The sequence below is a fragment of the Arvicanthis niloticus genome, chromosome 4, assembly GCF_011762505.2.
Source record: "Arvicanthis niloticus isolate mArvNil1 chromosome 4, mArvNil1.pat.X, whole genome shotgun sequence".
In the NCBI taxonomy this organism is placed as follows: domain Eukaryota; kingdom Metazoa; phylum Chordata; class Mammalia; order Rodentia; family Muridae; genus Arvicanthis; species Arvicanthis niloticus.
Genome location: NC_047661.1, coordinates 76252882 through 76270860, shown reverse-complemented (window position 1 = coordinate 76270860; position 17979 = coordinate 76252882). Strand labels below are relative to the sequence as shown.

The 17979-nt window shown below is 41.2% G+C and overlaps 1 protein-coding gene across 8 annotated transcripts in view; it reads right to left on the bottom strand.

Moving 5' to 3' along the window:
* Positions 1-8732: 8732 nt before the first annotated feature.
* Rnf115 (ring finger protein 115) overlaps positions 8733-17979 on the bottom strand; it is a 66588-nt gene continuing 57341 nt past the window's right edge. For 6 of the 8 annotated variants that reach the window (XM_076932972.1, XM_034501393.2, XM_076932971.1 and 3 more), the window contains 6 exons: positions 17227-17319; positions 16330-16401; positions 15153-15225; positions 14174-14267; positions 11436-11551; positions 8733-9823 (listed from right to left, as the gene is read on the bottom strand). In XM_076932972.1, coding sequence (XP_076789087.1) covers positions 9692-9823; positions 11436-11551; positions 14174-14267; positions 15153-15225; positions 16330-16401; positions 17227-17319 — 580 coding nt within the window. In that variant the 3' untranslated portion in view covers positions 8733-9691. The remainder of the gene's footprint in view (positions 9824-11435; positions 11552-14173; positions 14268-15152; positions 15226-16329; positions 16402-17226; positions 17320-17979) is intronic. The other 2 variants (XM_034501394.2, XM_034501397.2) reach the window with 1 other exon arrangement.

Here is a 17979-nt window from a genome sequence, read left to right as displayed (position 1 = left end):
TGCATTTTACTCTTCAGAGAACTTTTTGGAACTACTCAGACCACAGTCACCTCAGCACCACATCCAAATACAGGGCAGGTTCCATATAGCATATTGCATTAACTGAAGTGCACACACAAATCTACACACAAGACGTGATCTCTGCTAGTTTATCAAGACAGTCACAAGCACTGAACTAAGAATAAATAAGTAACCATAAAGCAAAGGTCTAAAACAATCTGTTTCTTCTGCTTACTTCAAGATTCAGTTAAGCAGAAATGGGAAATACTGTCTTGGGTTTAAAATGTGTTGACATAATCAATTTCAATTTTAAATAAGCTCATGAACTTCCATATATGAAGCCCAAAATCTGTACGAATAATTCACAACTTGTGAAGCCACTGAGCTTTTACTAAGAACCTACAAACTCATTTCCTTCTGTTCAAATAAATATCTTACATATATGTTATATGCATGTATGTATTACACATATATAGTCATATCCCATTATATACACATATGTGTATATATTTATATACATATATATGTTATGTGCAGTTATATATATGTGTGTGTGTATGTGTGTGTAACTGGATATAACGGATAAAGACAAATTGATTTAAATACATATAGAAATCAAAGCAGCTTTTGTAGTGGCATATTTTCCCCACAAACTGGGAGGAGGTAAGGTGGGAGAAATAAGGAGAGGAAGAGGAGAAGGAAAAGGAGGAGCTAGGAGAGAGCAGACCAGAAAGAGGGGAACATAGCAGTGGACGTGCACGTGTCTCTAGCAGTCAAAGGTAGTTGATATATCTAGGTTGGATATTGAAGTTATACCTCCAATTGTGTGGGCATCTTGATATTTGAGCATTACCAAATATATAAAGCTATTAGATAATCTTTAACCATTAGAGTCTTATTTCTACCAGGTACCTCGTGGATGGTGGGATGGTCTGGGCTCAGCCCAGCCTTATGGAGACAGCGTGGAAGATTGGCAGAGCCATTTCCCACGCTGGTGTCTTGTGGGTGGCAGGGCAGTTGTCTCTGGCCGTCTGAGCTGGTGGCCTGAGCCAGTGGCAGCCAGAGCAAAGGGGAGGTGAAAATACACTGCAGCTGCTCATGGCAACAGGCCTAGCCTCGTGGGGAACATGGCGGCTCCTTAACAGAAGACAGAATGGGTGTCTCTGATTTAAAATATTACTGCAACAAGCTTTTTGCTATTCATTCGTCAAAAGTTGCTAGAAACATTTCTCTTCTTACTGGGAGGATCTCTAATGCATTTGAGGTTTTAAGAACTGTGCTTCTGATTAGGGAAAGCGTCACAAGCCCACAGCCATGACTTATAGACCTGGGGCTCTTAGTGAAAAAAAAAAAAAGCTACAACAAAGACTTTATTTCTGTGGGCCATCTAATTTGTCAGCAAAAAAAAAAAATAAAAAAAAAAAAATAAATAAAAATAAATTTTATATGTTAAAAAAAAAACCCAAAAACAAAAATCTCAAATTTTAATGTCTATGTTCCTTTTGTCTTGGACAGGTAAGAAAGAGCAAAGTCCCCCAACATTTTCTAGCTCAGGTGAAAGCTACACATGCCCCTAGTCATGCACACTGTTCTGATTTCCATTACAAACCTATGGGGCAACCCTGAGGTGCCCAGTCTGTGTGCCCAGACAGGGACATTAGTACTAGCCAGAATTTCCTCCCACAGGAATGCAGGAATGACACCATTCCATCTTTCCCCAACTCCCTACACAAGGAGGACATTCAAATGCAATGTCATTTGAATTTCAAATCTCCATTAATCTCAAAAACTGCATTGTATTAGTCAGGATTTTCTAGAGGAACAGAACTAATCCTCTATACAGGTTTATAGGCTATGGTCCAGCTAATCCAATAATGGTTACCAACAGAAAGTCCAAGAATCCAGTAGTTGTTCAGTCCATGAGGCTGGGTGTCTCAGCTGGTCTTCAGTATAAGCTAGAATCCTGAAGAAGTGGGCTCCAATGCCAGCGAAGTGAGGGACTTTCCATCAAGAGCAAGGGCAAGCAGACAAAGAGCCAGTTTTCTTCTTCCATGTTCTTATACAGGCTGCCACTAGAAGGTGGAGCTCAGGTTAACCCCAAAGGTGTTGCACCAGTTGTACCAGCTGGGGTTTTAGTTAATTCTAGCTGTAGTCAAGTTAGCAACCAAGAACAGCCATCACAAGCACTTTTACCTTCCCATTTCTCTACCACAGAGGGAAAAACCCTTAACGTTCAAGTATCTATTGAATACAAACCCTGCTTCTTCTAAAACCTGTTTTCCTGCACTGATGTCAGTGGGCCTGTCCATCAGCTTTAGCCACCAATCCCTAAGCACCCCTCACTTTTAAGTGAACTCAGAGATCCACCTGCTTCTGCTTCCCAAGTGCTGGGATTAAAGGTGTGTGCCTCCATGCTGGGTTTCTCTTCGACTTTTATCATGAAGGGGTTTTGGACTGATATTTTGTCAAAGGCATTTTCTGCATTTAATGAGATGATCATATGAGGGGTTTTTTCTTTTCGTTTGTTTATATGGTGGATTACATTTACTGACTTACAGATGTTAAATCATCCCTGCATCTCTGGACTGAAGCCTACTGGATCATTGTGGGTGATCATTTTTATGTATTCTTAGATTCCGTTTGCCCCAAGTATTTTACTGAGTTTGTTTTTTTTTTTAATCTATGTTCATAAGAGAATTGGTCTGAAATTCTCTTTCTTTGTTGAGTCTGTGGTTTGGGTATCAGGCTAACTGTAGCCTCATAAAATGAACTGGGCAATGTTCCTTCTGTTTCTACTTGATAGGGGAACTTGAGTATTGGCATTAACTCTTCTTTGGCAGCTTGGTAGAATTCTGCACTAAAACCATCTGGCCCTGGGCTTTTTTTAGTTGGGAAACTTTTAATGACTGCTTCCATTTCCTTAGGAGTTTAAATTGTTTATCTGATCTTGATTTAACTTTGGTAAGTGGTATCTACTGAGAAAATTATCCTTTTTAGATTTTCCAATTCGATGGAGTACAGGTTTTTAAAGTATCTCTTTATGATTTTCTGGCTCTCCTCTGTGTCTGTTGTTATAGCCCCTTTTCATCTCTGATTTTATCAATTTGGATATTCTTTTAATTTGAATGAGGGTTTTGTCTATCTCATTGATTTTCTCAAAGAACCAACTTTTTGATTCACTGATTCTTTGATTTGTTCTTTTATTGACTCCAGCCCTCAGTTTGTGCTCACTTTTTTTTTTTTTGTTATTGTTTTTCTTAGAGCTTTCAGATGTGCTGCAAAGTTGCTAGTATGAGATTGCTTCAATTTTTTATGTATGCATTTAGTGGTATTGAACTTTCCTCTTACCACCACTTTCATTGTGGCCCTTAAGTTTGGGTATGTTTGTGTATTCATTTTCAGTGATTCTAGAAAGTATTTTCTCTATTTCTGTTTTGACCCATTTTTCATCCAGTAGAGTTGTTCAGTTTCCATAAGTTTGTAAGCTTTGTTTTTTCTGTTGTTGATATCTAGCTTTTATCTATGGTAGTCTGATAAGATGCAGGGAGTTGTTTAAATGTTCTTTTATCTGTGTAGACTTTTACTTTGTGTCTGAGTATGTGGTCAATTTTGGAGAAAGTTCCATGAGATACAGAGAAGAAGGTATATTATGTCTTTGGGTGAAATGTTCTGTAGATATCTGTTAGATCTGTTTGGTTTATAGTATGTTATCTCTATTATTTTTCTGTTTTCATCTGGATGACCTCTCTTAGTTATGGTTTCATTGCTCTGAAGGGACAGCATGATCAATGTAACTCTTATAAACATTTAAGTGGCGCTGGCTTACAGTTTGAGAGATTCAGTCCATTATCATGGTGGGAAGCATGGCAGCATCCAATCAGACATGGAACTGGAGAAGGAGCTGAGAGTTCTGTATCTTTTTTTTGTTTTGTTTTTTGAGACAGGGTTTCCTCTGTATAGCCTTGGCTGTCCTGGAACTAACTCTGTAGACCAGGCTGGCCTCGAACTCAAAAATCTGCCTGCCTCTGCCTCCCAAGTGCTGGGATTAAAGGCGTGCGCCACCATTGCCCAGCCGAGAGTTCTTTATCTTGATATAAAGGAATCCAGAAGAAGACTATCTTCTGCAGACAGCCAGGAGTAGGGTCTCTATTCCACACTGGGCAGAGCTTGAGCCCTGGAGCACTCCAAAGCCTACCTACACAATGTCACACTCCCTCCAACAAGGCCACACCTCCTAATAGTGCTACTTCTCATGGGCCAAGCACATTCAAACCACCAGACTATCCATTGTTGAGTGTCAGATATTGAAGTCTCCCACAATCAAGTGTGAGGGTAAGTGATTTAAGCATTTCTTTTACAAACTTTGGGTTCCCTTGTGTTTGGAGCATAGATGTTAAGAATTGAAATGCCATCTTAGTGGATTTTTCCATTGATGAGTATGTAGGACCCTTCTCTCTTTTGAACTCTATTTTGTTAAGATATTAAATTGGCTATACCAGCTTACCTCTTATTCTTAGTCTATTTGCTTGGAATATTTTTTTCAACCTTTTACTCTGAGGTAATGCTTATCTTTGATGTTGAGGTATGTTTCTTGGATGCAGCAGAAGGATGGAATTTTCAGAATTCATTCTGTTAGTCTGTGTCTTTTTATTGGGGAATTGAGATAATTGATATTGAGAAATATCAAAAACTAGTGATTGTTGCTTCCTGCTTTTTGTTGTTGTTGGTCTGTGTGTGTGTGTGTGTGTGTGTGTGTGTGTGTGTGTGTGTGTGTGTGCAGGCGCATGTGCACATGCACATGTGTTTTTCCTTAAAAACATAGAATGCTTCTCAAATTTGCGTGTCATGCTTACATAGGTGCCAGACCATATGAGGTCTTAATCCCTAAGTCATCTCTCTAGCCCAGGAATTACTTTTTCTGATAAATTAAACTGTATGGTAAGGAAAGGGTTGTTGTTGGAATTTCCAACCCTAATAAGTCCGTATAAAAAACACACAATCCAGATATTTTAATTATAAGCTTTAAGCCTAGATTGGGCAGATCTAACACTACACTAACTTATTCCCCAGCTATGAGACCCCCTGCTACTTGCGGTTTCTCCGGTCGGCCATGCAGTTTTGGTCTATCTCAGCTTCTCTTCCTCTTCCAGCTCTACATGCCTTCCCCTCTAGAGCCTCCAGTCCCACCTTTCCCTCCACTGCCCAATCACAGGCTCTAGCCTTTTATTGACAGTTAAGATGGAGAGAAGGCTCACATAGCATCACCTGGGTATGTGAAGGAGGCAACCCTTTTTGAGGAGACAGTATTAACATAAGAATACAAACAGCATCAGGTCAACCCACTACAGAGGGTCAAAGAGTTACACATAGCATCAGAGGAACATCATCCTGGAGTCTTCAGGTTTCTCAACATTTCAAAAAATTGGAAACAGGAACCCTGGGAAAACTTAACTGTAAACAGCATATCACTCCTTTTCCTTCCTTGCATCAACTCAGCCCTTATAAAAATGTGGAAGATAAGGCCATGTATCCATTTCTCCCCAGTTCCATCTGCCAAAAGTTTTTTTGAATGAGTGTTTTGAATGAGAACACCCCCATTCCCCCCATAGGATCATAAGTTTGAATGCTTGGTCCTTAGTTGGTGGAACTTTCAGGAAGGATTAGGAAGTATGGCCTTGTTGAAGGAGTGTCACTAACGATGTGCTTTCAAGTTTCTGAAGGGCAGCCATTCCCAGCTAGCCCTCTCTGCCTCCTAGTTGTGAATAAGAATATAGGCTCTCAGCTGCTGCTCCAGTGCTCTATCTGCTCCTTGCTGCCATGACCCCCACCATGATGGACTCTAACTCTCTGGAACCATGAGCTCCAAATTAAATGCTTTCTTTTATATGTTGCCTTGGCCGTGGTATTTTATCAAGGTAATGAAAAGGAACTAAAACACTAATCAATATGAAAATGGATTTGACTATGCTGTCTGAAAAATATGAAGGGCAATTAGTCCCTGGGAAGGCAGCAAGGCTCTAGCCTAGGTTCCCTGCTCTCAAATCTACTGTGCTCTGAATGTACAAATAACTGTTTCAGAGTAGCAGATAAGAATAGCTATATCTATACAAATACAGAAGCATTTATTTCTATCCATATACAGCAAGCAAAATTGGAGTAAGAAAATCTCCTTAGCTCTGCCCTCATAGGGTAGGGCATTAATATTAATATAAAGGTCTCGTGATGCTTCATTCTGAGCTGTCAACTTCTCACAGCCAAGAATCATCTGAGAAGAGAATCTCAATGAGGTATTGCCTAGATTAAGTTGGCCTGCGGACATTCCTGTAAGGAATGTTCTTTTAATTGGTTAACTGAGGTGGGAAGAGCCATCCTGAGCAAGAATGGCACATTTCATGGACTGGGCACTGAACTGTAAGAACGAAGTGTGGTGAAGTGAACTGGGCAGGCAGGCATTCTTATTACATCCTCACTCTGCTCAACTAAGCATGTGACTAACTGCTTCAAGGTCCTGCCCTGACTTCCTCACAACCATGACTGCAACCTGAAATTTACAAGGCAAATAAACCTTTCCTCTGCTAAGTTGTTTTTTTACCATCACAGCAACAGACATGAAACTATGACACTACTAGCCTTCTGACCCAGGCGCCGTATCTAAACTGTTTCAAATTTAAGGGTAAAGTACTATGAAAATAAGCTCACTTCTGGTGTTAGGCCAAAGAATATCAAAATGTTTCTTCCATTCTCTCCCACAATGGGCATCATCTCTTACGTCCAAGTTAAACTGTGCCAAGAGAAATTAAATTAAGCACATACCATATGCCATCTCACTGTAGTCTCTAAGCCAACCTAGACACTTATTTACCAGAAATTAAGTTTTGCTCACGTGGCATGAAAATCACGTCATGATCATTATGTTCCCTCCTTGTGATGACCAAGTTTATGTAGCAATTTGAGTAGCTTGCAGGAGGCTCAGATACTCAAACATTATTCATAGAGTTTATGTGAAGGTGTTTTTAAATGAAATTAACATTTTCAAGTGGCTGAAAAGCAGCATTATTACTCTGGAGCCCAAACAAATGAGGGCATGAACTGAACAAAAAGGCTGTTCTCTCTCAAGTCAGGGGATGCTTTAACTCCTTCTACCCAAATGTCTAAGGTGGGACACCTGTCTCTCCTGCCTGTTGGGTTGAAACTAAACCATCAGCTCCCCTTAGGACTAGAATTATACTCAGTGCGTTCCTGGATTTCACACTGGCTCACTAAAGAGCCTGGGACTGCTTAGCTATCACCACTGCACAGGCCAATGTCTCATGACAGGTCTCTTTCTATATGATCCGATTGGTTCTGTCTGTCTGAAGTATGCCAGTTCCTTAGCATAAACTAACCTGGAAGGCTGAGGTGCCTATTACAGAACACTAAAATTTGAGTAGGTCAAGTCTGGGAGACAGCAAAACAGCCTTATGTCCTCTTACAGACTGTAAAAAGTTAAAGTAATGTGGTCTATATGTTACACTGTGCATCAGAGAGGGAGATCCCTGACTATTACTTTGTTTCCATATTGTGTAAAATTAAGTTCTAGTTCTAGTTCTTCAACTATAACTGAAAACACAACTGTCTGTCTTGACATCTCTGGACACAGTGAGTAGATGGACTTTTCTGAGCTAACTGATATTTTACTCAAAAACTACAACTTCAGTACACCTTAATCCAGGTGAGTGATCAAATAATCGTAACAGAATTCTCATTAACCCACATTCTCCTCCAGACTCAAAGCCATTGTGTACTTTCAGATTATATTTTATAGTCTAACCACAATAAACAGGTCACACCCTCTGAATAAACACCCCCTATGAAGGCATAACATGAGAGGATATAAGAAAACATTTTTCATTTTCTTTAAACTATTTAAATTGCGTGCATACATGTGCGCGTGTGCACACATACACATGAGCACACATTTAGGGAGTATTGAGGACTGAACTTAGGTCCTTATACATACAAAGCAAGTCCTTATATATACAAGGACAGCAATATCCCTGTCCTCTTTTTATTTTTTTATTTTAAAATGGAGTCTCACTAAGTGGTCTAGGCTGGCCTTGAACCCACTATGAAGCCCAGGTAAACCTTTAAATTGGGATCATCCTGCATCAGCCTCCCCAAACAGCTGGGACTACAGGAGCCATGCCACAGGATTGAACCATACCTCTGACCACAACCTTTAGGGGCAGGCTGTTAGTTCAGCAGGCCACTCCCCCATCACTTTCTTTCTCCTCCCCAACGTCTTCATCCTCTAACAAAGTACGAAAGCATCTTTAACCCCACACACTTACCCCCAAATCAGACTGTGAAAGTCATCAAAAACTGGGGAAGGACTCCTCACCAAATTATAGTGATCTTATTCTGATTATTCTGAATTATGAAACACTAATGTCACCCTATAAATGGAGCGACTGCAGACCTCCAGGCCCTTTTTGTTGCACCAGCAGCTGATGGATGGCCCACAGTGTCCTCTGGAGCTGCTGAAGCTCAGTGGCATGCTCCAGTCTCCGTTACTCCATTTTAAACACGTACAGAGCAGGTGTATGCACATCGTTAGAATTTAACATGCAGTCAACCTTTCCCAAACTAAGTTGTTTGGGGCATGAATACATTATCAGATTGATTCCAAGTATAGCCAGAACTGAACAGAACAGGAAAAGGCTCAGACATGAAAAATGGGCTTAACAAACTAAAACAAGACAACATATAATTTTAATTCCCAAATAACAATGAATTACCAAAACTGTGAAATGGTATAGAAGCAGTAATAAAATAATCTATTTTTATGAAGGAATTTATTGTATTTTTGAAGAAAATTATTTTATGAAGAAAATTATTGTAAGGTTCCTAGTATGAAAAACAATAAACAGTGAGTTGAGGGTCATTAGAAACATCTCAGTAGTAAAAATCTCCCACATTTGTCTTCCCATCCATATGCTGTTCAATTTAATGTCACAGAGGAACCAAAATCAGATTTCTACCAACCCAAGACTAAGTAAGACGTGCCATGATGGTTTTTAGGGAAACTGTGCTTCCTAAACTAAAATAAGAAAATCAAAGTGTAGAGTAACACACCATTTTTCCTTCCCATTGTAATTTTCTTGATTTGCTCTCTGATGATCAAGACAAAACAGCACTGAGTCTCAGACTCCTGAATTAGTCTTACCTTGCTAATGGGGCCAAGAGTAGGAACCTGTACTCCTGTACAACTAAGAAAAAAAGACTTTATATGACAGGACTTAGGGCTCTGGCCTCTGTGTATCTGCTGTGAAATCCACTAATGGTAGGATGGAGACTGGAGGAGGAGGTAGAGACATCCATTACAAGACAACATGACAGTAGAGCCCTACCTAGACTTTAAGAAATTGATTCTACTCAGGCAGAAGCAAACTGACATAATTAAGTTTCACACTTATAAAACTATCACTCAATTCAGGAACAAGAGGCATTTGGTTTTTGATACAATTCCATCTGTAAGTCCTAACTTTAAATTTAGAGAAGAAATACACTCGTTGCATTAATATTATGGGTTGGGGTTTCTTACATGATTCCTAAATCCATCTACTATTTTCTTTGTTTAGTTTTGATACAATTTACAGCTATGATAGCAGGACTAACACAGGCATCCCTGGTTCAGGTGTGGTCTTTAGTTTCAGAAAGTCCATCGGTCATGTAGCTGGCTGTCATTGCTAAATCTGTTGCTTGCAGAGGCCTCAGAGCTCTGGGTTTGCCGAGTAGAGTCCTCACCATTTAAGCTCTTCCTACATACTGGGCATGTGTCATGCTGAAACAAAATGATATCAATCCATGTAAACAGCATGACCTGAGAAGCTGGAATAGCAGACACTTAAGACACCCCAAAATCAAGCTGGGGGGGGATGGCTCAGTCAGTAAAATGTTTACAAACAATTGCAAAAACCCATGTAAAATGCCAGTGACAGATGTTTGTAATCCTGTTGATAAGAAGGCAAACACACAGATCCCTGGGGTTTGTGGACACCCAGGGTAGTCTGATCTGTTTAGTTCAAGGTCAACCAACCAGAGACAAAGTCTCAAGAATCAAAGTGATTTATGTTCTTTTGTTTTGTTTTGTTTTGTTTTTTGTTTTTCTAGACAGGGTTTCTCTGTGTAGTCCTGGCTGTCCTGGAACTCACTCTGTAGACCAGGCTGGCCTCGAACTAAGAAATCCACCTGCCTCTGCCTCCCAAGTGCTGGGATTAAAGGCGTGCGCCACCACCGCCCAGCAGCAGTTACTTTTGTTTGCTGTTAATGTGTTAGCTTTTATTAACTTCTCTGCTTAGAATTCTATCCATTCTGCTTAGAAACTCTATCCTTGAAATATCATGGTATGGTACCTTCCTAGTTGTCAGCTCATAGCAGGTTCCTTAAATCATAATTGGGGATGAGGTGGCATGTGGGTACACAGGCATGTGTGTGTGTGTGTATGGGGAGGCAGAGGTCAACCTTATATGTTCTTCCTTAAGAACATAAATCACGTGGGCAATGGTGGCGCACGCCTTTAATCCCAGCACTTGGGAGGCAGAGGCAGGCGGATTTCTGAGTTCGAGGCCAGCCTGGTCTACAAAGTGAGTTCCAGGACAGCCAGGGCTACACAGAGAAACCCTGTCTCGAAAAAAACAAAAAACAAAAAACAAAACAAAACAAAAAAAGTAACTGCTAACAGTGACCTCAACAATGACATAAAGGTAACTATCAACCATTTCTTCATGTAGTCTTGGTGAGACTAAGCAAACTCTTTAAAGGCACAAAGAGGGGGCTGGAGAGATGCTCTGCAGTTACAAGCATGCACCACTCTTACAGAAGAATGAGTTCCATTCCCAGCACCCATGCATTACAACGGCCTGTAACCACAGTTCCAAAAAATCCATTGCCCTCTGCTAGCCTCCAGAGCACCTGTACACATGTGTGCATCCATTCCAACCACACACAGATACATGATTAGAGAGTAAAAATTAAACCTTTAAAGGACAGACAATAAGTGTTCTAGGCTCTCTAGGCTAGTCTATACCAATTCTGTGACAACTTCCCAAATGCCCAGTCAGCACAGGAATATAGACACAATTTGCTAACTGTGCTTCAGAGTCATTTTATTTACAAAAGCTGCTGGAGTGTCATGGTGTCCTGTGTGCACAGCTCACTGTCCTGTGGAGTGTCATGGTGTCCTGTGTGCACAGCTCACTGTCCTGTGATTAGAAGCACTACAACAGGACGATAATTAAACACAACAATGTTGGTAGTACTAGGGCTGGCTGGGAGGCTAAAATCTCATCTACTTGCTCTCTGAACTGCAACTACATCTTTCCTCTGAAGCAGCCTCACCCAGCCGAAGCTAGCCTGGCAGCTGCACTGTCCTGGGTCAGGCCGACTGTACTCACCAGTTCTAGCCACGGCACGATGCAGCTGCTGTGAAAGAAGTGGTTGCATGGTAACTGCCGGACTTTCTCCTCAACTGTGTAATCCTCCTTGCATACTGGACATTCTAAACCGGTATCTGTGGGAGGAAGATGTCCGATTTTAAAGTAACAAGCAAAAGGAAGAAAGGAAAACAACCAAGAGCCGGGCACGTGGTGCAGGCCTACAATCCCAGCATGAGGGTGGCAGAAGCACAATGATCAAGGCTAATCTAGGCTACAAAGTCTACCTCATAAATAAACAATAAAGAACAAGACCAAACAAACCAGATGTCTCTAACAACCCAAGAAATGCAGGTGTCCCCCCCACCATACACACCAAGGCGATCAGGGAGAAAAGTTATTACCTAAGTGGTTGGCAGATGAGAAGTATGAATTCTACTCACAATAGAGACGGAAATGGTAATAATAGACATGGGAACAAATGGGGCCAACTCCAATAGACCTAGTAGGAACTATATAATAGGCCCAATCTTTAATGTAACAAGTTAGAAGGATTAGCAGAGCTGGCTCAGTGAGGTACCAAGCCTGATGACCTAAGTTTACTCCCTGGGTCCCACATGATGGAAGAAGAAAATCAACTCTCACAGTTATCTGACCTCCACACATGCACTGTGGTACATATGCTCATATACATAAAATAAATGGATTTTTTAAAATTAATAAATAGGTAAGCAGGGCTGGAGAGATGGCTCAGTGGTTAAGAGCACTGATTAGTCTTCCAGAGGTCCCGAGTTCAATTCTCAGCAACCATATAGTGACTCACAACCATCTGTGATGGGTTCTGATGCCCTCTTCTGACATGCAGGCTCACGTGCAAAAAAAGTACTCAAATACATAAAATAAATAAACAAACAAATAAATAAACCTAAAAAAGTGCCTAACCAAACAAAACAAACCACAAAAACAAACAAACAAACAAACAAACAAAAAACAGGTAAGCAGAAACTTATTTGTCTATTAAATAAAACAAGGAAAGCATCTTCTCAAATGTGTGACAGCCTCTGTCATCCAGGTCCTGCCTAGAAAACAGAGGCAATCTGTCCACTATTTGAGGGCCTGAGCACCCTTAGTAGTGTCTACTCAGTGCAGTGACTACCTGTCTCCTGTTCTTTTCCTTACTATGCTCTCTTTAGTGTAGCTGTCCCAAGGTCCTCTGAAGTTGTTAAAGGCTATACCAGGAGGTGGTACAGAGAACAAGTGCACTCAGGACTCCAGATCAATCAACAGAAGCCTTTCTCCTCAAAGAAAATGGCTTCTGTAGTGAGAGCTCTAAGTGGCAAATTCTGAATTATAGAAATTTGGCTAATAGTATAATGGCTGAGCTATGTATGCTCCAAGCCCTGATGATGACCACCAGAGGAGGAGAAATGCCCCTTTAAGATTCTTCCTCCCTTTCCATCCCACCTCTCATCCTAGTTCCAGCTCTTCCTCTCCATGTCACCCTTCCAGGCAGCATCCCACCTCTAACTCTTTAGTAATCCAAATACATACAAAACTTCACAACCAGCTGATTCCCCCTAATACCAACTTCAAGACAATCCCAGTCATTTCTACTTGGACTCTCAGCTAGCACCTGAGAATCAGTAAATCCAGAATTAAAATTGTCACAGCATCTCCTCATCAGGCCCAGGTCCAGCTCATGATTTGCCATCACCTGATGGTGGCAGTGCTGCCTTTATAAAGCTCTGGAACCTTACAATCATCTTTAATAATCCTTTGCCTCCTTTGTCCATGTAATCAATAATAAAACCAACTCTTTTCAAAAAGTCGAGCCTCTCTCTCTCTCTCTCTCTCTCTCTCTCTCTCTCTCTCTCTCTCTCTTTTCTTTTAGCATCTCACAATGTAGCCCTGGCTAATCTAGAACTCACTATGTAGACCAGGCTGGCCTTGAACTGAGAGATCTTCCTGTCTCTATCTTGATAGTGACAGCTGGAATTAAGCTGTGTGCCTCCATGACAATCCAAAATCCACCCCTCTAAATCTATCTTTTCCTGTCTATCAGCATTGCAACCATCACTAGCACCCCATCTGGACTCCAGCAAGTCTCCCCAACTCTTGCTTCTGCTCTCTCTCCTTTTCATTGCATCTAACATGTTATTTCCAGGAGAACCTTCCTAAAGATCCTCCATCTGAGGGACCCTTTTCAGAAGGGTGAGGTCGCTGAAGAACGCCAGAGGGGCTGTGCTATTTGAGTCAGATATAAACTGCTCTTTTATTAGATCTGGAATGAACTCTAACTTGAGGAGTAAAGAGAGAGTCTGACCAGATAGGGAAGGGAAGGGCTTGTTTAGAAAACCTTCAAACTGCAAGACAAGTTTCAAGTTTAGGTGGTAAAAAAAAGTTTTCAAACCATGTGTCTATTTACCTGACTAGACCTTACATGTGAACCGAATCCCTGGCCTCCTATCTGTCCTCTTCTCCTCCCTGTGGGATCATGGACCCAATACTATTTTCAACAGCTTTTTTAATCACTTAGTGAGTTTTCCAACAGTAAGTTCTTGCACTAATTATAATCAAGTTTTATACAAACAACTATCTATTTCTTGTGGGAGCTAGAAAGCAGGCATGCTAACTAGGCCCTTCATAGCTGGTAGCCAGACAGAAATATTAGGGAACCATACCTTTAGAAGAGAAATGCATTGAATGTTCATTCAATCAGATGTCATAGGAAGACAGAACAAATATGAAAGTAAACTTACTGACTTGTTCCTGAGTTACTGTCACTGTTGGGAGAGATGTGATCTTCTCCTTGTCAGCTGGAGGGGGACCTGTGTTTTCCAGCTGTCCTAGAAGCTACAAAAAGAAGAGAGAGCAATACTCATTATCTCGGTAACTGGGGAGAGCCTTTCCAGCTGAGAACAGACAGCACAGGCATTAAGAATATTTGCTGCTCTTAACTTCTGCAGGACTCCTTCCAGGTGCTGGAACACTCACAGCTGCTTTACAATGTCAGAGTGACACCAGTGTACACCATGATTGTAAGAAAGACTTGGAACTAAAAAGCCCACCCTTGAGCATAAGGCACTTAAATGTAAGCTACCAAAAGAGTTGTGATGTCCTGGATAAAATTACAACTTAATAAAAACCAAGAGTAAACTCGTTCAAAATTTTATTCAGTCAGAAGGAAGGCATGGAAGTATGCAAAGCAGCAAAAAGCCAAGAGATGGACATATTACTGTCTATGAAAAGACTTAGAAATAAACAACATGCTTTCTATTCTCAGCAGTCTGCAGGAAAATGAAAACTAGTCAAGTTAAAACAAGTGGAAGCAATCATACAGCATGGGGAGCTCTGGTCTCTGCTTCCTTCCTCTACTTTGCTTGGTCTGGCAGAAACCCCTGCTTCAATACGGGAGACCCTATTCTTCCATGAAGCAGCTGTTCCTCACAGGACTGAACAAGAGGACAAATTACAATGAACTGCTTGTTACAGGATAAGTATTTACTTCTTTCAGAGGTAAAGTCATTCTCTAGAAGTCCCAGGATGTCTAGTAGGAACATGGAAACTAGGCTATGCCCATAGCCCATCCATCCACTTAGTAAAAACAGAAACCCAAAAGCTCACACTGTTGTTGAGAGCAGAGTGATTGACATTTCAGAAAGTAGCAGAAGGAATGCAGGAGTCTGTGGAACCATGAGACACATCAAACAGACACCCTCTCAAAAGGCAGCTCCTCACCTGGGTTACAATGGCATCAAGCCCTGTTTGACCCCAGGCATAGTCCCCAGGGTTGGAGTGCAGCATCCCGCTCCTATACGTGAGATGAGACAGACAGGGTTAGGTGGGGTGATCAGGCTCTGCCGTATATACCACAGTGGGAGTCTAGCAGTGGGCACTGCAGCCTCAGAGCTGTAAGTCACTAGTCCTCTACAATCCAGAGGCAAACAAAGTCTCTATATTTGAAAAGTCAAGCAGATTATCTAGAGATATGCTTTTACTCTCAACACTTTACCTAACTGGGACAAAATGTGATGCCCTCTAACTGCTACAAGACACCCTGTGGGTTAAAAAAAAAAAAAAAAAAAAAAAAGTTTGTGTTTTGGCTGTCCCAAACTTACAGCAGACTTCCCTTGTTCAAAGAGGCTGCATGTGCCCTGCACAGTAAGGACTTTTGGTAAAAAAATAAAAAAAAAAAAGCAGCCACAGCAGTTCCTGTGGATTGTAGCTCAGAGAGCATTTACAAAGGGACTTAGCCGGCCTTCTTTCTTGGGGCTCTTGGTGCAGTACCTTGGGTGACAGGCACAGGTTCTAGCTAGACCACACCTAAAGTAACCAGAGGCTGTATAAAGTGGGGCAAATGCGGTGAAGAACTGGACAGGGAGCCCTTCTGCAGCAGCAATGTTAGAGGTCACAAATGACTGCAGGCACGGCGGCTCCAGGAAGACGCTGTCTGCAAGCGCTGCCACGCCTAAGCGGCACTGATACTCAACTACGTATGTCTTTTTTAAAAAACCTTCTTACTCTGAGAAAAAAAAAAGGTAAAATAATATGTTCTCAATTTCAGGAAATCTTCCTGTGTGGTCCATAAGAAAAATTTGCAAAACAGATCCAAAGCCTGGCAGGGACCATCATTCCCCACTCAATGTAACTCAGACCAAGACAGAAAACAACCAGGCATGTCGAACATTATCTTAGGAGACCAGGCCAGCTGTCCTGAACATCAACAAGGAAAAGTGAGTTCTGATTGAGTTTGGGTTTGGTTAAAAAAAAAAAAAAAAAAAAAGTAATTCAACATCCCAGGCATAGCCGCCGCATACTCACCTCTGCAGGCTCTCCTTTCTCTATGTATGGAAATGATAGCACCTAAAATGGTACTACTCAAGCAATGCGATGTAGATAAAGAATGGTCACTTACCAAGAAAAGGGGTGTGGGTATCCAGGCATGGCAGAATTTGCAAAAAATCCTGCAAAGATCTGTTGTATGATTCTGTTAAAAGACAGGAAAAGTGAGATAAAACAGCACACAAAGGTATTCTACAGACAATCATGGCTGACTAGTCAACAATCAACACTCTAAACCACAGTAGTTTCCACTGCTTGCTATATAAAAGACACCAACATAAATCAGTCCACTCCCTGTGGTACATGTGTTCATCATTGCTCTTTGTGAGATCTGCCATTTTTAGACTAACACAATTTTTTAAAATTAGATTAGAAAATGACCTGATGTTATGATGTGGTTTTTAAAATACTTCCTTGGATCTTTGACACCAGGGTGAGAAAGAATCCAAAGGATGCTGCCCCAGTGGAATTCTGGACCCATTTCCTTTTTTTAAAGGGCATTAAGCTAATCAACAGAACTTTGATTATGTTGATTATCAGCCAATATCAGACTATAGGGCAAATACATCTACAAATTATCCAGTACTTCTCTCCCTTCAAACTTGGTTGGACTTAGTGATTCACTTCTACATTGTCTCTCCTTCTACCTCTATCCATATTGGATCATCTACTCTAAAAGAGCTGCCAAGTCATGGGGACAGGGAAAAGCTCTATGAAGAGACCCATATATGGTGAGCATACTAAGGCCTCCTGCTACATCGAAAGTGAAAGAGCCATCTTGGAAGCAGATCTTCCATGTCCAGTTCAAGTATTCAAATGACTACCCCCACAGTAGGTATGCTAACTATCACCTAACTGGAACCCTTTGCCAGAACCACCTAGCTAAGCTGTTCCTCAATGCCAGAGCTGCAGAAAAAAATGAGACAGTAAATGTCAGCTGGGGTCACTCACAAAAGCTCCTCCTGCTTACCGGGAGCATGAAGAGTCAATTACCACACTGGTGAACTGATAAGCAGGTAGACAGTGAGAAAGCAGCCTCGTCCCCTGAAGTTCTGCAGCCAGCCTGTTAAAAATTCAGAGTCTGCCAGAGTCACCTCCTTAACAGAGGCTCATTCTTCATTCTATGTTCCTTACCCTCTGGAAGTTAGAAGTTGGCTCAGTTTTATCAGAAGTACCAAAGAGAGACTGCTCAGAGTGGTCTCAGTAAGTTTTGTTCGGAAATTACTCTCAGCTAATATTCACATCATTTATACTGACTTCTGTTATAGTTCTTGTGATTACATAATTTCCTATTAAAGGTAAATGTTAAAAGTGTATGAGGGGAGGTAGATGTATTTACACTTTCAATGAGTCTACAGAAGAGCAGAATGAACCCACAAATGTAGAGGGGAGTCCCACGCTGAGCCCACGGGAAACTCCACACAGCTCCATGTTGTATCCCGACTCATTCTCCCAGGGCTGTTCTCTGAGTTCTGTTTTCCCTTTTTCTTCTCTTTCTGTTATGTTTTGTTTATCCTTGAGGCAAGATTTCATTGTGTAGCACCAGCTGGACTGATACTTGCTATGGAATACAAGGGGCTTCAAACTCATAGCAATTCCCCTGCCTTAGCTTCTTAAGTGCTGGAAACACAGGTATAGGGAGCCATGCCAAGAAATTCTATTTTTTATCTTGACTTCTTCTTACATCCAACTTTCTTTATTTTTTTTTTTCCCCCGAGACACG